Source organism: Lutra lutra, chromosome 10, assembly GCF_902655055.1.
Source record: "Lutra lutra chromosome 10, mLutLut1.2, whole genome shotgun sequence".
In the NCBI taxonomy this organism is placed as follows: domain Eukaryota; kingdom Metazoa; phylum Chordata; class Mammalia; order Carnivora; family Mustelidae; genus Lutra; species Lutra lutra.
The window spans coordinates 16,254,235-16,274,608 of NC_062287.1; the positions used below are offsets into that span (position 1 = coordinate 16,254,235).

Sequence of the window (20,374 nt, forward strand, 5' to 3'; positions counted from 1 at the left end):
TTGTATATATTACTGTGAGGGTCTTATTTGCTGCCCTGCTATTATCTGATCAGTATAATTGGGTAGGCCATAGGAAGAATAATAATTCTAGTATCATCTGGGCCTGCCTGACTTCTGTAGCTAGAACTCTAGTGAGGCTTGCCTAAAACCAATCTTTCTTTCTTTTTCTTTTTATTATTCTCATCCATGCTACATTTACACAGTGATTTTGAGCCTGACCATAGTATATGTAGGGTCGGGTCGGGGAAAGTGTTGAATTACTTTCAGACAATGTTTTCTTACCTGTTCAGTGGAAGTCATAGTAACCTGTGAAGGCCACTGGAAGAATTTAAGTTATTTTATTTTATTTTTAAAAATTTCATTTATTTATATGTCAGAGAGACAGAGAGAGAGAGAGAGAGTACAAGCAAGGGGGAGCAGGAGGCAGAGGGAGAAGCAGGCTCCCTGCTGAGAAAGGAGCTGGATGCAGGACTTGATCCTAGGACTCTGGGATTATGACCTGAGGCAGATGCTTAACCAATTGAGCCACCCAGGCATCCCGAATATAAGTTATTTCTAAGAATAAAATAGACTTTAATGCTAAATGCTGTTTCTAAGTTATTTCTAAGAATAAAATAGACTTAATACTATATACTATTTTTATTATTTTTAAGCACTTTTATAAGCAAATAACTAGATTATTTATTACACATACCATAGACTGAATTTAAAACTTCTGGAAAAATATAAGTTAGATTTATGAGGATGTAGAAGGTAAACTGACTACTTGGATTCTCTTTGTAAGACACACTTGCAATTAAATTTTTATTCACTTGATTTGCTTGTAGTAAATATTTGACTGCTTTACTTTAATTTAGGCATGGGAGTATTTTGAACCGAGAGTCACCAACAGATAAGAAGCAGAAAGTTGAGCGCAGTGCATCACATGATTTTGATCCTACAGGTAAAACACTGTTTGTTCTTCCAAAGAATATTGAGTGTAGTTTAGTTCAGAATAATTTGGCTTAATAAGCTACATAACTACCCGAAACACCCAGGAGTTATTGTTTGATCTGTTTCCGACTCTTCCTTCCTCTTCAATGATAATATAAAACCTGTGCTTTGGGGATGAATGCAAGCATTTTTAACGTTCAACGCTATGGATTCCACTATGGAAGCATCATTGTAGAGTATATTTTATTTAAAAATAATGATAATAAAAATAGTCATTTGTCATAATTGGAGATTCTAGTCAGACCAAGGACTTAGTATTAAAATAAATCCTAAGTGTGATCGGTAGTATCTCATAAAATCAAAGCTCTAACAACTGCAGATTTCTGTAGTCATTTAAAAATTCGCGTGTGACCATAGTAAGTTGGAGTATTAGATAAAATCCAACTTCAGAGATTACTGATCATCTCACTTTAGAGTAAGCAAATGAATAGAGACCCCTTTTTCTTCAGTCAAAAATATTCTGAGCGCAGAGAATCTTTTAAGTAGTGTTGATCTTGTCTGAGGTTTTCATGCTAGTGAACTTCTGACTATTTATATTCTTAATTTTATACAAATAGATTGAACTCCTGTTGTACAGTATGGGCTTTTGCTTCCTCTTTATAAAGTCAGTCAGTATTTAATTTATAAAAAATGCTGGATAATTTTGCTTTTGTCATTTGAAGCTGATAAGTGTTCTTTGTGTATATACTATTTTACTCCGTTGTATGTTCCTATGACAAAAGAGTAGAGTAGGTAATTGCTAAGGTGATTAATAAATAAAGAGTGTCTCTTTAAGACATTTTTGTCTAGAAATACAGTTTTAATAGAGTGTATTTTTTGTATCCAACTCAGATGTTTCATACTTTCATTTAAATGGTTATTTTGAAAAAACATTATAAACATTATTCTGGAAGGGAAGAAAAGGAAGTGACTAGCTAATAATTTACCTGCATCTTGGGTCATAGGTAAAAATGAAATCCCAGTCATCAGTTTATTTAGGCTTGGGTGGGGGGGTACAACTTAATTTTTAAATTCTGACATATACAAGCAGAGAGAGTCAATTATCATATGGTCTCACTTATTTGTGGAGCATAACAAATAGCATGGAGGACAAGGGGAGATGGAGAGGAGAAGGGAGTTGAGGGAAATTGGAAGGGGAGGTGAACCATGAGAGACTATGGACTCTGAAAAACGATCTGAGAATTTTGAAGGGGTGGGGGGTGGGAGGTTGGGGGCACCAGGTGGTGGGTATTGTAGAGGGCACGGATTGCATGGAGCACTGGGTGTGGTGCAAAAATAATGAATACTGTTATGCTGAAAAAATAAAAAAAAATAAAAAAAAATTCTGACATATAATTTTGACAGCATGGGGCTCAGAGGCCTTTATTAATATGATTAGTTATTATTCTTGCTAATGAGTATCTGCCCTATGTTCATATAAACCTTAGAGTCTTGTTAGATTGACTTATCCTGCGTTACTCCTCTGTGGTGTGCCCATCTCCAAAGACAGGGTCAGTGAAGTGGTATGTAGAGACTATTACAGCTTTTAGTGCTTTTGTCATCTCTATGATTGTCAGATGATGTATTTTGTAGACTATTCATGTGTCATTTTGTTTGAACACATTTTTATTGCACTGTCTTTTCTTCGATAAATCTTTAAAATATGTCATTACTTGTGCTGTTCGTGACTGTTCTAAGTGCTGTCACCTGTGATGTTCATACTTTGTGTTTGCACGATTTAACTGGATCATGATTCATTCCTTTTTTCCCCCATGAATTTTTCCCCTTACATTGTTCTCCACATTTTCTATATCTCTCTCCTTTTCTCCCGCTCTTGTGCAGATAGCTCCTCCAAGAAGACAAAGTCTAGTTCAGAGGAGAGTAGATCCGAGATATATGGTAAGCTAATGTAGCCACTTCAGCCTTGCACCTTTGGAGCTTGCTTCATGCTGTTTACTTTTTTGTTTTTCTTTTAAATAACTTCAGCCTTCCTTGTGTCTGCTCTGCATGGCATGACCTACTGCAGGGAAAGGGAGCCTGGGGTTTTAATGTGGCTGCCACTGGGAAGCTTAAGGTTGCTAGAAACTAACATCATAGAGTAAGAGTAGGCCACATGACCCATCTTGTCTTTCATCTTGTGTCTGATGGGAAAGTGATGATGTCTGATATTTTTGAGTTGGGCTCTTCCACTTAACCTGGGTGGGCTTTGAATTCTTGGCGTCTTCTTCCCATGTCCCATTTGCTGAGTTTGGATCACGTAGAATTTCATGGCACCAGTCTTTCCCTCTAAGCATAGCACTGGTGTGACTTAGAGGTGTTACCAGTTCTTTGGAATTTTTATTTGAATTTTTATTTGTTTCTTTTTATTGGCCTCATCATCTGGAAATGTTGTTCATGTATGATTTATCCACAACAGCAAAAATACCTTAAGTAAATTATTTCTATGGCTTGAAGAATTTGTTTATGCATTTCATAAGTGTCCCTGAAGCTTATTCCGAATGGGCAAATGTCAAAATGACACCTTTTAAAAATAATTTTCACAAAGAGCAGGTTTAAACTGAGTGGTTAACTTTTGCAACAGATTATTGAAGCACTAATATTTCTAGGCTGTGCCCTATCTTCCAAAGATAATATAAACCATGTCTGTGAAGTTCATACATGTTTTTCCCTTTCCTTTGCACAGTTTTACCTGCCCTCGTCTCTTGTTTTGGCAGTCGATTAGTGCCTTGAGAAAAGTGAATAGGAGAAGCACTTCTTGGAACCCAGACTTTTAAAATAATCTCTGAAAGACTAATAAGTTATTTCTTTTTAAGAAGATTCCAAATTTGGCCTCAAAGGAAAACCAGGTTTTCTCTAAAACAGCCAGAAGTCTGTCATAAGGAAGTTTCCCCAGATATAAGTGTTTCCTAGCCTGACATACATGAAAGGAAAAAAAATATATGAAAGTGCCCCCCCAAGACATTTTATAATTTATATCTCCTGACACTTGAACCCATGATATCACATACCTTTTAATATTATGAGGCCTCAGTGTTTGGTTTTAAACCAGTTAATGCTTCCATGTTCAGTAAATATAGTTCTTTGCTTTGGTTTTTATGACCAGTGCCTTTTTGTGTGTAGAGAAATCTTTTACAGTAGGTCAAGAAAAAATGAGTACCATGCTGTGTGGCATGGCAAATGTATGTTTTTTCTTCCTTCCAAAGTTATTTGGCTCCTCCTAAATAAGAAATAGCTTCCAAATTTCTCAAGACTCTGTCTTTCTCTTCTATATAAAGAGCTTCCTATGGTTTATTCTCTCCTTAGGAATGTGAAGACTATCTTTATTGGCTCCCTTCTTTTCTGGTAGCCTTTGCAATGTTGTATTTCACCTTCTCCACCATTTTCCTAGATCTGTGGTATGAATGCAAAAGCTTGGTATTTGCTTTGGATGCTAGGATGTTTGCTTTGGATGATAGGATGATAGGTATGTATGCAAAGGCTTGCTGTTTGATTTGGATGTTAATATTTCAGTGATAGGAATATTAACACTAGTTCAGACATGCCATTTGCTTGTTAGTAATAGAAACATTTTAAGTGGTAATGGGGAAATAAGGTGTGGCTTCTTTGTATGTTTGTTTCTTGAAAACCCTCGAAATACCTTTTTTGGAAGGAACTGAGCCATGGGTCTTTAAAAAGCACTTATAAAAGGGATGACTTGATCAGAACAGAGTGAGCATGCTAACTTAAATCTCTTTGACATTACAGATGTTTTATCACCTGTGTGAGTAGACTTCCTCAGACTTTGTGCTGTTACCACAGATGGAAAAGAATCTTGGGGAGGAGGGGTCAAGAAAAAGCTTGGAAATAATGGACTATGACTGAATAGAGTCACACCAACTGCTGACATTTTCTTAGTGTAGGATTTCTTAACAAGCCCACTTCTAAGTTTTGAGATTTTACACTGTCTTGGGGTAGAATTCACTAGCTCGATACTTCGACAAATGCTAGTTCTTCACTTAACAAAGTATTTATTTTGAACTCTCTTTGCCATTTTTAGAGCCGTTTTTGGTGAGATAAATTTACTTTGCTCATTTTACAAGAAAACTAAGTGTTTGTTTTGTATTGACTTCTTTTGTTAAGTTTCTGCCTGGTGCAGTAGGTCAGTATTTATTCCATTACTCCTTATTTCTCCCTCTGTACTTTTCGGTGTCTGTTGATCATGTACAGATTATGTTTCTGAGCTACAGTTTCAATTATACTTCATTTTCTATTTTTCTCATGAATATCATAATGGAGAAATTTTGTGGACTTTTGTGGGACATGAGAGGGTTCGTGAGGGCATTTGGAGTTTGATAGCAGCCTCTTCTTGCCTTCTGTCTTGGCTTCATGATTCTAGATTCTAGATTCTAGCTGACAGGATTATATAGAAGAAAGTAAGCCAGATCTTTTCTGAAACTATCTAATCTGCTGGGGCTGCTATAACAAAATACCAGAGACTTGGCTTAAATAACAGAAATGTATTTTCTCTCACTTTTAGAGGCTAGAAGTATGAGATCAGGGTTGCAGGTTCCGGGAAGAGCTCTCTCCTGGCTTGCAGACGGCCACGGTTTTTCCTTGTGCTCTCATGGTCCTTTGGTGCAAGCGCAGGTAGAGAACAGTCTCTCTGGTGGTCTTCTTCTAAGGACACTGATCCCATCATGAGGGCCCTACTCTTAGGACCTCATCTAATTCTAATTACCTGCCAAAGCCCCATCTCCAGATACCATTGCATATTAGGGGTTAGGACTCGGCGTATGAATTGGGGGAGGGGAAGACCCAAACAGTAGTCCATAACAGAAGCATGCTGTTAGTACTTGAACTATCCGGGTTAGTTACTTCAGAGTGTATTTTTTTTTTTAAGATTTTACTTATTTATTTGAGAGAGAGAGCGTAAGCATGAGAGAGAGAGAGAGAGAGCATGAGAGGGCAGAGGGAAAAGCAGACTCCCCGCTGAGCAGGGAGTTCGACATGGAGCCCCATCCTAGGGCCATGACCCAGGTCGAAGGCAGACGGACGCCCAACTACTGTGCCACCAGGTGCCCTGCAGAATGGACTTTTAAAAAATTCTTACCTTTTTTAAGTTCAGCCTTCTCAGATGTATAAAGGTAAAAGTCCCCAAGTTATTCTTTCTGCTTTCGTCTTCAGCCTGGCAGAGGACACTCTAAACATGAACCTTCTGCGTCCTCCTAAGTCACTCGCTGCCTGACCTCTTGCCGTCTGACTTCCCAACACGTACTATCTGGAAGGTGAACCAAAAGATCCTAGTTGAAAATCTTTGAACTTTTTCTCAGTTCTCACCTTCCTCCAAACAAACTGGCAGTGCTGATACCCTTTATTTGGTTTGTTTCTGTAATAGTACATTAATCTGGTTCTTTCTTCTTTGCGGTCGTTTTGTCTTTCCTTTACTTGATTGCTTTTCCCCTTTTATAGTTGTGCGCGTGGCCTGCATTTCTGTCCTTGGTCTTTCCCCCTGTGTCCAGTCTTGTATTTTAAACTGTTTACTGAATATTAGCACTCTGACCGTCTTTCAAATTCAGAATGACCAGCGTGCAATTCATCCTTGTTCCTTGTGGCTAGAAATCCGTCTTCTTTGTGATCCTGATTCTTCGCATGGCACTACCATTCTGACACTCACCTAGTCTTGTTTTCTTAAAGTCATCTTTGCTCCCTTTCCCTTATCCTCAGGATTCAAGAGTTGGCCAGGTCCAGTGGATTCTACCGTCACATTATCTTCCATCCCTCACTCTCTGTTCTATCGCCACTGTTCTGTTCACTTTTCCATCACATCATAAGACTTTGCAGAGACTCATAACTTCGTTTCACTTCGATTTCACATTGATTTACTTCCTTTTCTCCGTTCCACTCTCTCTGTTAGATTAATAGGATTAAAGTAAGGATTTGGTCCTGCACTTATTAGGAAAGTACAAATAGTTAATTAAGATATGCTATAATTTGTTTCTAGTTTATCATTCTGCCTTAACCTACCTGTTACTTCTACTACCATTTACCTAAAGGTACCAGCCTCTCCTCCACATTTTCCCTCTCCAAGTGTGGCTTAATATTCTTTCTTTGCTCATGCCATTCCCATTGTCTTGAATGGTTTACCTCCTATAACTCTCCCTCCTATAAGGCCCGGTTCAAACACTGCCTCCAACACAGGGCTTTCCTGGGTTTGCCCCTCTCCTCTGTGGTCTAACCTTTGACATCTGGGTTCGGATCTAGTTATTTGTGTTTCTGTCTGCCTTTGCATCTCGCATAATGCCTGAAACAGTGGAGGCACTCATTTAATGTGTTTTGAATGAATGATTATTGATGTCAGAATGAAGTCTTTTAATAAGGAGAACTGATAACATAGGATGTTGACCCATCGTGACTGGATTTTTCTCTTCAGAAAAATTTCAAGGTAGAAGAAAACGTAACTTAGAAAAGAGACTCACTGCTGGTAATAGTCTAAAAGAATGAAATCAGCACACTTGGAAGTTAAAGCTTCCTCATGCTGGCAGCATTGTGCCTTTAGAATCCAGAAGCTTCTTAATCAAAGGATTATCTGCGGTCTTACTCATAAAACACGTATGTCAGGCAGCAGTTTAAAAACGAGCTGTTTTTATGAGGTTGCACGTGGTCTTTCTCCACACCCTTCCCTGAAGCTAATTCTTGAGAGGTGAGACTTAGAGAGGTTTGGTCATGTAATAAAATGAAAGGTGAAGAAAGACTGGTGTGCTTTCGCTAGTATAAATGCAGTATGGAAGGTTCAGCATGTTGCTTTGCATATTTAACACTCCGTTTTCCATAACTTGCTGTTTGGTACTATTGTTGCTTTTTTTCCAGGAGTGTATTACTGTGAAATCTGAGAGTACTTTCTCCTCTTTTTCAGAGGAGCAGAGAGCCTGATGCAGGGCTTGATCCCAGAACCCTGGGATCATGACCCACTGAGCCACTCAGGTACCCTCAGAGTACCTTTTTATGACTTCTTCCCTTGCCCACTCCAAAGCCTTACAAAGGCTTAATTTTTTTCACTTTCAAATACCATCCTTGGTAATTATCTTTTGAGTAAGAAATAGTCATTTTATGTTGGTTTCAAATACCACACTGTCAAAACAAGAAAAAGAAATGTCCTTTATTATAAAGAGAAAAGAAAATTTAAGAAAGGATAGTATTTATATAAATTTTATAGAATATTTTTACTTCACTGGTGATGTGAAGCATGAGATCTGTTATTGGCTTCCAGGTGAAATAGCATAATCCTTAAGAGTTAGGAAATAAAAAATGTTTTTATAACTAGAGATGTTATTTTAGGGGAGGTGGGAAATCAGATTGTTTCAGTTAGAAGTTACGTAGGGGAAGGTTAGTGTCCTTCTAAAGGTATTTCTCTACCTTGCATGGTTTCGGGGCTATGATTTTACTTTTTCCTAAAAAGTGATTGGGTGTGATTTAAAATTTCCTATATCCAAAATAAATTCAAATTTATGTAGTAAATATTCATTTACCTGTCACATGCCAGGCATGATGAGAAGGGCTAGAGATACAAAGATAATAGGATCTGTAGCTGCTTTCTAGGAGTGCAGTAGCACAAAAGAAGAATCTTGGTACATTGTGGTTAAGTACATGAGATGTGCTTTATTTATCTGTATTTATCTGTACTCCACGTGCCCTTAGAAAGTAGAGCGCTGTGACAAAACAGTCTTCTGTGGCACTAAGAACGATGAGAATGAAGAGGTATCACCATGATCAAGTTTCAGGGCAGGTTGAGCATCATCATTGTCTTACTTACTGGACACTGTCTGTCTTCACACACCGTGCTTGGGTGCAGCTCCCATCAAAGTGATTTGCGACCTTATAAAAACTCGTATTCGTGGGTAATCGCATTGTATGGCAATTCTAACAGATGATAGGTGATTTAGCAAAACCAACCAGCAAACCACGACTATATGTGTGTGTAAAAACCAGATAAAGTAAAAATGATGGAAGATGTTGGTTGGTTTTGATTAATGAAATGTGAAAGTGGCTATTTTGGAGTTAGGGCTCCGCTTTTAACTTTGCCTTCTTTCGTAAAACATATGGGGCCTGTTATTTGTCCTATACTCTGGTCCTTTGTTAGATATAGCCATTTCCCTACATCTCTGTTGTCGTTTCCTGCCAAGATTTTAAGTTCTTAGAGGGTATTAGAGGGCACAGACCTGTAGTAGTTTTGTCTTCCTCACGACACCCACAGACTACAGGGTTAAATAACTGGTGGACAGATGTTTGATGCAGATTTTCTAAAACAAAAAAGTGGATTTTGTTTGTCAAAAAGGGCATTTCAGCAATAATTGAGTTCTTGGTGATTTTAGTGTTGGTGTATCAGTGATTTCAGGGTTAGGGATGTGAAAGGTGGAATTTATTCTCTGTGGTGGGTTAAAACAGTTTCTGGTCTATAACAGGTAGAACAAATCTCAAGGGGAAAAAAATAAAGCATTTTATTGGCTTTGAATGGGAAGGAACATAATAGATCTAAGCATTTGAAAGACTAGATTTCTGAATTTTGAATGGCATGGTAGCTTAGTTTTTACTTAATTATGACCCCAAATCCAAGTTTTATGCAGGTGGCGTAGATTCCTAGGACAAAATAGTATCATCAGTTTGAATTACATAGCATCTGAATTGGCTGTATGTTTTCCTTTTGCATTGGTTTAGTGATTCTTATGATTCTATATGATCTTATATGTCAAAGTACATCAAGTTCTTAGATTAGCAGATAGAGTTAGAATAATAATAAATGGACAATATAGTGGGGTTGGGGAGAGGAGAAAGATGAATAGGATATGCACAAAGCTCTTTTTCTGGTTCCTCCTTATCCTTTGTTTCTCATTTCCTTTTGATGTAGAATTAAGAGGGAAAGTTATCAGGCTGGACAGTTTTGAATCGTAGAAAACAGGTTTGCAAAATTCTGAAGTACTCCAACTACATTTATTCAATTTTTATCAGTTTGTTATGACCCTGGGCATATTTGCTAAAATGGACTATGTGTCAGTGACCTTCCTCTCTGAGCTTCCATTCATCTCCAGACCCACCAACTTTTCTAATTTTTATTAATTCATGAGCAATTAAACAAAATTTCCTTCTGTGTCTGAACACTTGCCAGTTCCTAAAATAAGATAGTAAACAATAATGGAGCCCCTACATTCTTGAAGCATATAATCTAGTCAGTGGATAAAAACAAATGGGTATCAATTGGGAATGATAATGTTACTAGGGGAGTAAATAGAGGGCACAGTCTGTAAGGGATTACCTAATCTGGTCTGGGTATTTAGGAAAAGCTTTAAAAAAAAAGGTGATTTATTTCTTCAGGCCTTCTTGCTATCTCCTATATTCTAAAGTTGCCTTCTTAGAAGAAGCCCTGCCCATAATATTTTCTTGTTTGTTCCTTCCCCATTCAAAACTAATTTGCTTGTTTGTTAAAACAAAGTTTAGACAAAGGCATAAATGAGGATTGATCCTTTTAAGGAGCATTTGCATTAATGATAGGAGTTTAACATAAAAGTGTTTTAATTGATTTTTTTAATTGATGGAATGGATAGATGAGTAATATATTCCTGAACAGGAAAATCCAAGGGCATTGTAGTCCAAATCATAATAAAATATTTAACATTATGAGCCCTTATTTGTGTCAGGCATTAAGCTAAATACTTAATATATATTTTATACAAGTGAAATACACAAATGTAGAGCACGTACGGGGTGAAGTGGCAGAGGGAGAGGGAGAGAGAATCTTGAGCAGATCCCCGTAGAACATGGGCCCGACACAGGGCTTGATCTCACAATCCCGAGATCATGACCTGAGCCAAAACCAGGAGTCTCTAATTCTTATATTTATTGTATTATGTACTAGAAATTAATAAAAAATCTTCTTGATTTTATGTATTCATACCCATTCTAGTTATAGTTTTTCCCAATTACTTGAAGGATGCAGCATTATATCAAAGATTGAATTCTGATAGGTTATCTTTCTTCTGCCCCCATTACCATTTACTATTTGTGGGAGTGGTGAATTTGCTAATTCAGATACTGTTTGGTGGGGCGCCTGGGTGGCTCAGTGTGTTAAGTGTCTGCCTTCGGCTCGGGGTCATGATCCCAGGGTCCTGGGATCGAGCCCCATGTCTGGCTCCTTGCTCAGCAGGGAGCCTGCTTCCTCCTCTCTCTCTATCCCTTCCTGCTGCTCATGCTGTTTCTCTCTTTCCCTCTCTCTCTCTCTCAGATAAATAAAATCTTTAAAAAGAAGAAAAACAAATACTGTTTGGTGTGTCATAGTCTGTAGAGTTGAGGGCTAACAAATTTTGATGTGAAAAATCAACTTTCTTGAGATACAATTTACATAAAATAAGATGTAGTCCTTTTAAATGTACGGTTGGATGAGTTTTGGCAAAGAACACACTCATATAACCTTTACCTTAATTAAGATATAGAACATTTCCATCACCCCAGAAGGTTCCTTCATGTCTCTTTGTGGTCATTCTCACCCTTCCTCCCCACTGTGTCCCTAGGCACTACCCTGCTTTTTGTTACTGTCCTTTAGTTTTGCCTGTTCTCCACTGTAATCATATAGTATGGACTCTCTTTTGTATCTGCTTTGCTTAGCATGATGTTTTTGTGATTCGTCCATGTTTGTTGCATGAATGAGTTATTCCTCTTTTTCCTTGCTAAGTAGTATTTTATTATAATCAATATATAGCAGTTTGTTTATCTATTCATCTGTAGATAGACTTTAGAGTTATTTCTGGTTTTTGGCTCTTAGGAACAAAACTACCATGACTGTGTGCGTAACCAGTCTTTATGTGGACATGAGTTTTCATTTCTCTTGGGAGTGAAATTGCTGGGTCATATGTAAATGTGTACTTACCTTTACAAGAATTTTCTAAACTGTTTTCCAAAGTGTTTGTACCGTTTTACACTCCCACCAGCAATGCATGAGAGTTCCAGTTGCTCCACATCCTTGTCGACATTTGGTATTATCGGTCTTTTTATTTTTAGCCAGTCAAATTAGTGTACAGTGGTTTCTCACTGTGGTTTTAGTTTGCATTTTCCTGATGGCTACAGATGTTGAGCACCTTTGCATATGCTTTTTGGCCATTGGGGTATGTTTCTTTGTACTGCATTTACTCAAATCTTTTTTTTTTTTTTTTTAAGTAATCTTTACGCCCAACACGCAGTTTGAACTCACAACCCCAAGATTAGGAGTTACACACTCTACTGATCAAGCCAGCCAGATGCCTCAAAATCTTTTGTTCTTTTTGAAATGAGTCCCCCATTATTGAATTATAGAGTTGTTGTCTTTTCAGTATAATCTGGATACAAGTCCTTTATCATACACTTGAATTATGAATATTTTCTCCCACTCTGTGCCTTGCCTTTTCATTTTCTTATCCGTGTTTTTAGAAGAGCAGGTATTTAAAATTTCAAGTCCAATTTCCTAGTTTTGTTTTTTTTTTCTTTCATGGTTGCTGCATTTCGTATCCTAAAAGACCTACCCTAAGGTCTTCATGATTTTCTCCTGTATTTTCTTATGAAAAGTTGTAGCCTTTGTGTTTAGGTCAATGATTTGCTTTAAGTTAATTTTTTGTGTGGGGTTATGGTTTGTGTTTTCTGTACTATGATCCCCTTATTCCAGGCTTTCATTTGTAGTAGGCTCGCAGACTTGTGACATTTCATTAACAGCAAGAAATACATGTATTCATTAATATGCAGTCTTTAACGTAATCCTTTGATTTGTACATCAGGCTTATTTAAAAGGTCATGCTCTTTGTGTAAAAATCGTTATTTTGGAGAAATTTTTATTTTCCAAACATCAGTATACTTGCATTATTTTACATGTTTTATATATTGATTTTTGGTGAAACACTTAGATTCTGCAAAGCTGAAAGTACTAAATCTCTGGCTAACACAGAGTTCAGGATCTTCAGATCTTGATCTATGATCAAACAGCCCTGGGTACTAATCAGGGTTCCATGATGGGACATTCCTGAACCTTTGGTTGTGGTCTTCTTTCTTTCACCTTGCCTTGACTACTTTTGTTTGCTGTTTGCTAGAAAGAAAACAAATTCTCCTGTAGGAATCAGGTAAGTATGTGAAAGAAACGAGTTGGTTGAGCTCAAGGGTTCTTTCTTTATCTTTCCTACTTTTTTCTCCTTTCTGTTTATTTTTTCTATAAGCCCAGATCTTTCTTCTCTTTGAACTTGTTCTTTCTCTCTTTTGGAAGAACTCCCATGCTCTTCCTGCACCTCCCTTCTTTAGATAGTCTCTTTTTCTAAGAGTGAGATTGGATTTCATTGGGCTTTACCATGGGATGCTTCTAGCCTAACGTCCCCAAGTGTTTGATTTTCTAGGGTTTGAACACCAGTTAGAGCACCCGAACACAGGGCAATGGGGAAGATTTCATGTTACAAATAGCAGAGATGTGAATAGGCCTTCCATCTCCTCTCTAATACTTCATCTTTTCCACTTTGCCATAGCTGTCTTTAATCTCAGAGCAATTCTACTCTGCCTCTCCAGTGAGAAATCAATACATATGACTCTTGGTGATATTCTCGTATTTGTTTTGTTTATGGGGTTAGTACTCTGGTTTGTGCTACGGGTTTCACGTGCCACCTTGTGTTTCTCCAGATAGAATATATGTTATTACAGTTCATTACTAATATGTAATTATGTCTTTTTCTCTCCCATTTTCTCTTCTCTCTTTACCCTGCGGTTCTTGTGCAGGTCTTGTTCAGCGCTGTGTGATCATCCAGAAGGATGACAATGGATTTGGGCTGACGGTCAGTGGAGACAATCCAGTCTTCGTACAGTCTGTCAAAGAAGGCAAGGCGTTTTTTAAAATAGTCTTGTCATTTCGGAGCAAAGAGTAAGAAGAGAAAAGCTTAATGTCTGTTGCCTAGAATAAAAGAATCATCATATACATTGCAGGTCATATGGCCTGTTTTGTTAAATTGGCCTTTAGTGTCCTAGTTATAGGCATGAATTCACCCCAATTGATTTTCTTTGTATGCACTAGAAAGAAAACAGTCTTATTACAGTTTTAGAAACTGTTGCTTTATACATCATCTTTCTTAGAGAAGTTTGTGGAATTTTATTTCTTCATGGCACAAGAGATATTTATTAGACCAGATTAAAGAAACGGTTATGTGTTCCAAAGCATCCACATTTCACAAAATGACAATAATAATATGTTCTATTACCGTATGTTGAGTACTTTCTTTATATTGGGTGCTGTAATTTGAGGTAGGTATTTTTTATCCCCATTTTACGGTGATATTGAGGCTTAGCGTAAAAAAAAAAAACAAAAACCCCATAAAATTAATCCATGCATGGTCACACAACTAGAGAGTGGCAAAGGCACATGTTTTTAACCATTTGGTTACTCCGCCTCTCTTTCAAGAAAATTAACAGTACATGCAAATGAATTATATTTTAAGTAATTAATTTCTTTTACAGATGGAGCAGCCATGCGGGCTGGGGTACAGACAGGTGATCGAATCATCAAGGTAAGGAAAAGACTATTATGGAATTTATTATGGTAGATTTAAAAACAGCATATGTTAACCATTTTTTTTTCACTTGAATTTTTATAAAAAGCAGTGCATTGTATGTATTTGTTGACTATAAAAAATATTCACTTATTTTAAAATTAATATTACTTTTTACTGAAGGGCATAATAAAAGGCATGAATAAATGGAATCATGTGTATTCTTAGATAGGAAAGTAACTCACTGTGATAAAGATCATTTCTCTCCAGTCTTATCTGTTAGTAAGAAAATCTCATCAAAATATATTAATATGACTGGGGAGATGTGTCATTATTTGTCAAACTGATGAGTCTTCCAAATGAATTTTACAGAGGTATAAGAATAGCTTAAAAAAAATAACTGTTATGTATATGGGTATTGTGTAAGATGACATGGTAGGGATTAATTCAAAGCAGGTTGCTCTAGTCTAGGTATAGGCCTATCAGTCCAGAAACAGGCCTTGAGTTCTGACCAGTACGAGAAGAGTGGATTGGTCAGTCATTACTCTTGAGATGGTTGAGTAATTTGAATACTTAAAAAATTGAATTACTACATGGGAAAAGGCACCATGAATATGTATTTACAAACAACTATCTGGAAAAAAGTATTTGAAACTTACCATAGAGTAGAATACGTTTCTTGTAAAGAGCACTTTTAAATTCCTAAGAGAAGAATAAATAAATAGCCTAATAGAAAAAAAAAGGCAAAGAATTAGGATATGTCTCACCACACTTATAACAAAGAAGTAGAAATTAAAATGACAGGTGAAGGGGTCCTGGGTGGTTCATTTGGTTAAGTGTCGAACTCATGATTTCAGTTCAGGTCATGATTTCTGGGTTGTGAGATTGAGCCCCACTGTGGGCTCTGCATGGCACGGAGCCTGCTTAAGATTCTCTCTCTCCCTCTTCTCTTCTTCCCCTTTTCTCTCTCCTTCTCTAAAAGACAAAATAAAATAACATAAAATAAAATGTAAAAATATATTTGGTTGTCAGAAATTTTAAACATTATTGATCGTATACCTTTGGCATAGTTTGTGTATGGTAAAATGGCTACTCTCATAAACTTGTCAGTATAAATTGGGTAGAATCTATTCGGATATAAATTTGTGAACATGTATCAAGTGATATAATTTTTTAAAAAAACTGTTTTAAGAGAGAGAGCAGGGGAGGGGCAGAGGGAGAGGAAGAGAAAGAGTATCTTGAACAGGCCCCACCCCCAGCATAGAGCCTGAGATCATGGCTTGAGCTGAAACCAAGAATCAGACACTTAACTGACTGAGCCACCCAGGTACCCCCCCAAATTATATACTTTTTAAAAGTATATAACCTTTGACCAGCCACTTTGCTTTTAGGAACTTACCTAAGGAAGTAAGTGTACAAATGTGAAGTGATATATGCACAGGGAAATTCATTTCATCTTTATCATATTAAAAATGTGTGGGCATGCCTGGGTAGAACAGTTGGTTAAGCCTCTGACTCTTGGTTTTGGCTCAAGTTATGATCTCGGTAATGGGATCAAGCCCAGCTGGGCTCCGTGCTCAGTGAGAGTCTGCTTAAAAAGATTCTCTCTCCCTCTAACTCTGCCCCTACCCCCTGCACTCACTCACTCTCTCTCTCTCTCAAATAAATTAATAATTATTTTTAAAAATTTGTAAATAATGGAAATGTGCATAAATAAATGGAAGGCTAGAAAAAGAAATTACATTTCATCTACAGCTGTTAAAAAGAATAGATTGGGTCTACGTGTGTATCTATACTGAAAGATAATCACATACAACAAAGAAGTATTTATCTGCAGGAAAAAAGGCAGTTATAATGTATATGTCTGTGTTTGTGTATCTGGTGTGTTTATGCTAGAATAGTGTCTCAGAGATTAAACTTTGTATGTAACATTGATTATCTCTGATGGGCATGATTAGTATACTTTCACTGCTACCTTAGACACTGATATATTTGACCTTGTAAAAATTAGTATTACTTGCATCAAGAAAAATAACATTGGTTCCATGTTTGATATTTTGTCTAATTTGGTTTAGTGGAGACTTTGGATAACATTTCCTATAATTAGTCTAACTGAAAATTAATTTTCTTTGTAAAAATTGGGTCATGGTTGGAAAACTTCAAGTAAATTGCATATTGTGGAAATACTGCATATTGTGGAAATATTGTGGGTTTTTTTAATCTTTTAAACTGATTTTGACAAATCAGTGAATTTGCAAAGAGGTCTTTTTTGTTTGCAAGAGCCCTTCACTGTGAAGGACTTGTAAAACCTGTTGCATGGTATCTTTTGTCATTTTTCATGGTAAGTTATAATGTTGTTTAAGTCAAGGCCTTGTTTTGGATTCAAGTTCATTTTCTTGCAGAGTATATCTTATAGAATAGCAATAAAAGTGAATATTGAACCAAATATATACATATTTTAATTACTATGTTATATTATAATGGGTTGTATTATGTATAATAATTCCTAAAGTCAGTATATCTATTCTTAATGGAATGTGTCTGACATGCTATTATCATTTTATTCCAGGTGAATGGAACTCTGGTGACTCATTCAAACCATTTGGAAGTGGTGAAGCTAATCAAATGTAGGTGAATGTTATTCTCAATTTTAATTGGTTTCTGAATCCCTTAAAGCAAGGATCAGAAAACACTTATGTAATAAGCCAGAGAGTGAATATCTTAGGATTTGTGTTTCCTGTAGTCTACTACTCTGCTTTCTCTTTGTAGCACAAAAGCAGCCATAGGCAGTATGTAAATGAATGGGTGTAGTTGTATTTCAATAAAACTTTATTTTGTCAAAACAGTCTGTGGGCCGGATTTAGTCTCTTGGCTGGAGTTCGCTTTAATCCTGCATTAAAGGAAAGTCTGAGGTGAAAAATTTTAATTTACTAATAACTATCTTTTGTCCACTTTATATATGTGGTTGATTATAATATCCTTGTCACTCTTGGTAATATAGAAAGCATATATTTGAAAGAAATGCATGAGTCATCTGAGGGGGAAGAGATTGAGAATTCAGATGGAATGGCCCAGATAAACTGAAATGGAACTTTAAAAGTCATCTAGCATAGTCATGTTTCCTCAGATAAGTAAATCATTAAATAAAATCCAGGGTAGTGATCTCTTGGAAATCTCCAGGGTTAAGAATTTAGAATCTTCTGGATCAAACTCTTCCACGATAGACTACAAATAAGAAATAGTTGTTTATAGCCAAGGAGAAACACTACTATTTTATTTAATTCTATTTTTGTTTTATAGAGTGGACATCTTTAGAATAATTTAATAAACTGAATTCTTTCTTGGCCATCTTATCTTTTTTTTTTTTTTTTGAAAGTTTAAAAACACAATTTAATAGATGATTCAATGTAATTTCTACAAAAAAGGACCCTAAGAGGCTAAGGAGTCATTGAGCAGGAGGGAAACCATGAGGAAACAATGGAACAAAAAATAAATAGGTGAAAGCAATTTTGATTTTTACATTAGCAATTAATCAAGTAGTCTTGTTTCTCACATCACAAGGACAGTATTGTACAATGATAAAAGTCAATTTAATTATAAAAATGCTCCAGAGTAGTTTCCTGATGCAACTAGTCTAACAGGGCCTGACACAGTAGGGCTTATACATGTTTGTTCCTTTCAAATCTATATTTCCTACTTGTTTTATAATTTTGAACTAAAGCAACCCCTGAATCTTTTTACCTTTCCATCGGAGGGCTTTTCCCTTTTACTTTTTGCCAGGGCTCTAAACGGTCCCTGCGATCTCATAGTTCTTCACTTTAGTACTTTTTAAAAAGAAAGGGGATGATCAAAATTAGACCCTCTTCTTGAATCAGTTTGATTATTTATGTAATGAGATTGTGTTTTATATATTTTTATGTGCTACATACAGATGATGATTTATGATTATAAATAAATATATGCCAGATAACTATTGCAGAGTATGAAAGATAAGATTATTTCTTTAGATTTTTAGGCTATATATTTTACTCATACCAGTGTAAATTTTGCTCAGAAAAAGTAGATCCTAGCATTATAGCAGATAAGATGCCTTATCCAATATTGAGAGCCTGGCTAAAAATTTAAAGTAACCGCAGAACACTGTGAGCTTCCAGAACAGATCTAAATTTGCAGTGCCTCACACCTGTGTACTTTTAGTGCTGGTCCCTCACGCCCTACTCTGTAATGCATACTCTGGACATAGCTGAAGAAGAAAAGGGAAGAACTAGGAAGCTAGTGGAGGCAAGTAAATATAGGTATAGTTACATATATATGTATATATTTACATATTTTTATATATATACACTTATACATATATATTTATTATATATATTATAGATATGGGATAAGTAAGGTATAAGAGATGACTTTCTGACAGAGAAATACAATTGAAAAACCCTAAGAAGTTTATGTCTCTAAAATACCCCCAAATCATAGCATTTGTGACCACTAAGTTTAAAAAAAAAAAAGACTTAGAACCTCAAACACTGAAATAATTGACAGTGAGTTCCATGGGTAGTTAAATAGGGATAAAAGTGTGAAATAAACATATTTAGAAATTCTATTGAAAAGTCTTAGAGGGAGATTTTGTCATTCAGAGGTCAGTTATCTAGAAATATCCTTGATTTAGAAAGTCTCCTTTCTTCTCGATGCTAGATAAATAATGAATGTCTGTTGTCGAGTCTTTCTGGTCAGGGTTGGTTTTGCTTTCTGTACTTTCTTCCTCCTGTAATATGGCTAGTGAAGTTCTGTCTTCCCCGCATTTTAAAAATAACTCACTACTCATTTATTGAATGTTCTTCTCCAATTTTCGTGGGATATTTTTTGTCCTACTCATTTTTTAAAGTTGATTTAAAATTGCTTCATTAGATTCCGTACAATAGTTAAACCCTGCCTAATTAGTATCATCTCAAAATAGGATGATTTTTTAAATTTACATTAAAGAAATTAATTGAACATAGCCATTAGTAAATGGTTGCTGTTAACTCACCCTTCCCTAAATTAAAGAGATTATAAATTTTATTTGCCTTCATGTAATATCTGATCTTATGAATAGTAATTTGCTATCCAAAAATGGCATTGTTCTTTTAGATTTTTTGGGGGGGGTCGTAAAAAAGCAATGACAAGTTGGATTCTTTTTCTGTGGAGCAGTGGTTAGCAGATGATCAAACTTGTTCACATAACTGGATCTTAGACAACTGTCAAAGAGGAAGTAGAGAAATGCCGTAAGCAAGATTTTGACAGTCTTATTTTCCTTCCTCTCTCTCCTCACCACAAGCTGGTTCCTATGTAGCTCTCACTGTTCAGGGACGCCCGCCTGGGTCGCCCCAGATTCCACTCGCCGATTCTGAAGTAGAGCCATCAGTCGTTGGACATATGTCTCCCATCATGACATCCCCTCATTCACCTGGAGCATCTGGGAACATGGAGAGAATTACTAGTCCTGTGCTCATGGGGGTAAGAGGGGGGAAAACTCTTGAATGCCTAGTTTATAATGATACCTTTACTTTATATTAAGAGTTTTGCATAAATTTAAGTTCAGAATACTGGAAAATCACTTCCAAATATAAAAAAATTAATGTAATAATCTGAAATGATTAGAGTGTTGGGATAGCAGATTGAATTGAGAAATATTTAACACCTGCCATATACAAAACAGGGTGCCATTCACAAAAGTAAAATTAAGATACCCTATATTTGAGGTCCTTGGTTATCGTTATCTTAGAATATATACTTTAAGGGGACAGAGGTTTGTTTATTTGTTTATTATTGTGTCCCCAGTTGGCCTGTAGTAGATACTTAAGCCCTTGTTGTTTGAGATAGAATCAAGAGAATACGAGTAATTACAA

General features: G+C 36.3%; 1 protein-coding gene across 4 annotated transcripts in view; it reads left to right on the forward strand.

The window, feature by feature from the left end:
* The window catches only part of ARHGEF12 (Rho guanine nucleotide exchange factor 12), a 145,806-nt gene that overhangs the window by 69,949 nt on the left and 55,483 nt on the right, over window positions 1–20,374 (forward strand). For 3 of the 4 annotated variants that reach the window (XM_047690928.1, XM_047690925.1, XM_047690926.1), the window contains exons 3-8: window positions 858–943; window positions 2,815–2,871; window positions 13,723–13,821; window positions 14,455–14,504; window positions 17,056–17,113; window positions 19,804–19,982. In XM_047690928.1, coding sequence (XP_047546884.1) covers window positions 858–943; window positions 2,815–2,871; window positions 13,723–13,821; window positions 14,455–14,504; window positions 17,056–17,113; window positions 19,804–19,982 — 529 coding nt within the window. The remainder of the gene's footprint in view (window positions 1–857; window positions 944–2,814; window positions 2,872–13,722; window positions 13,822–14,454; window positions 14,505–17,055; window positions 17,114–19,803; window positions 19,983–20,374) is intronic. The other variant, XM_047690927.1, reaches the window with a different exon arrangement.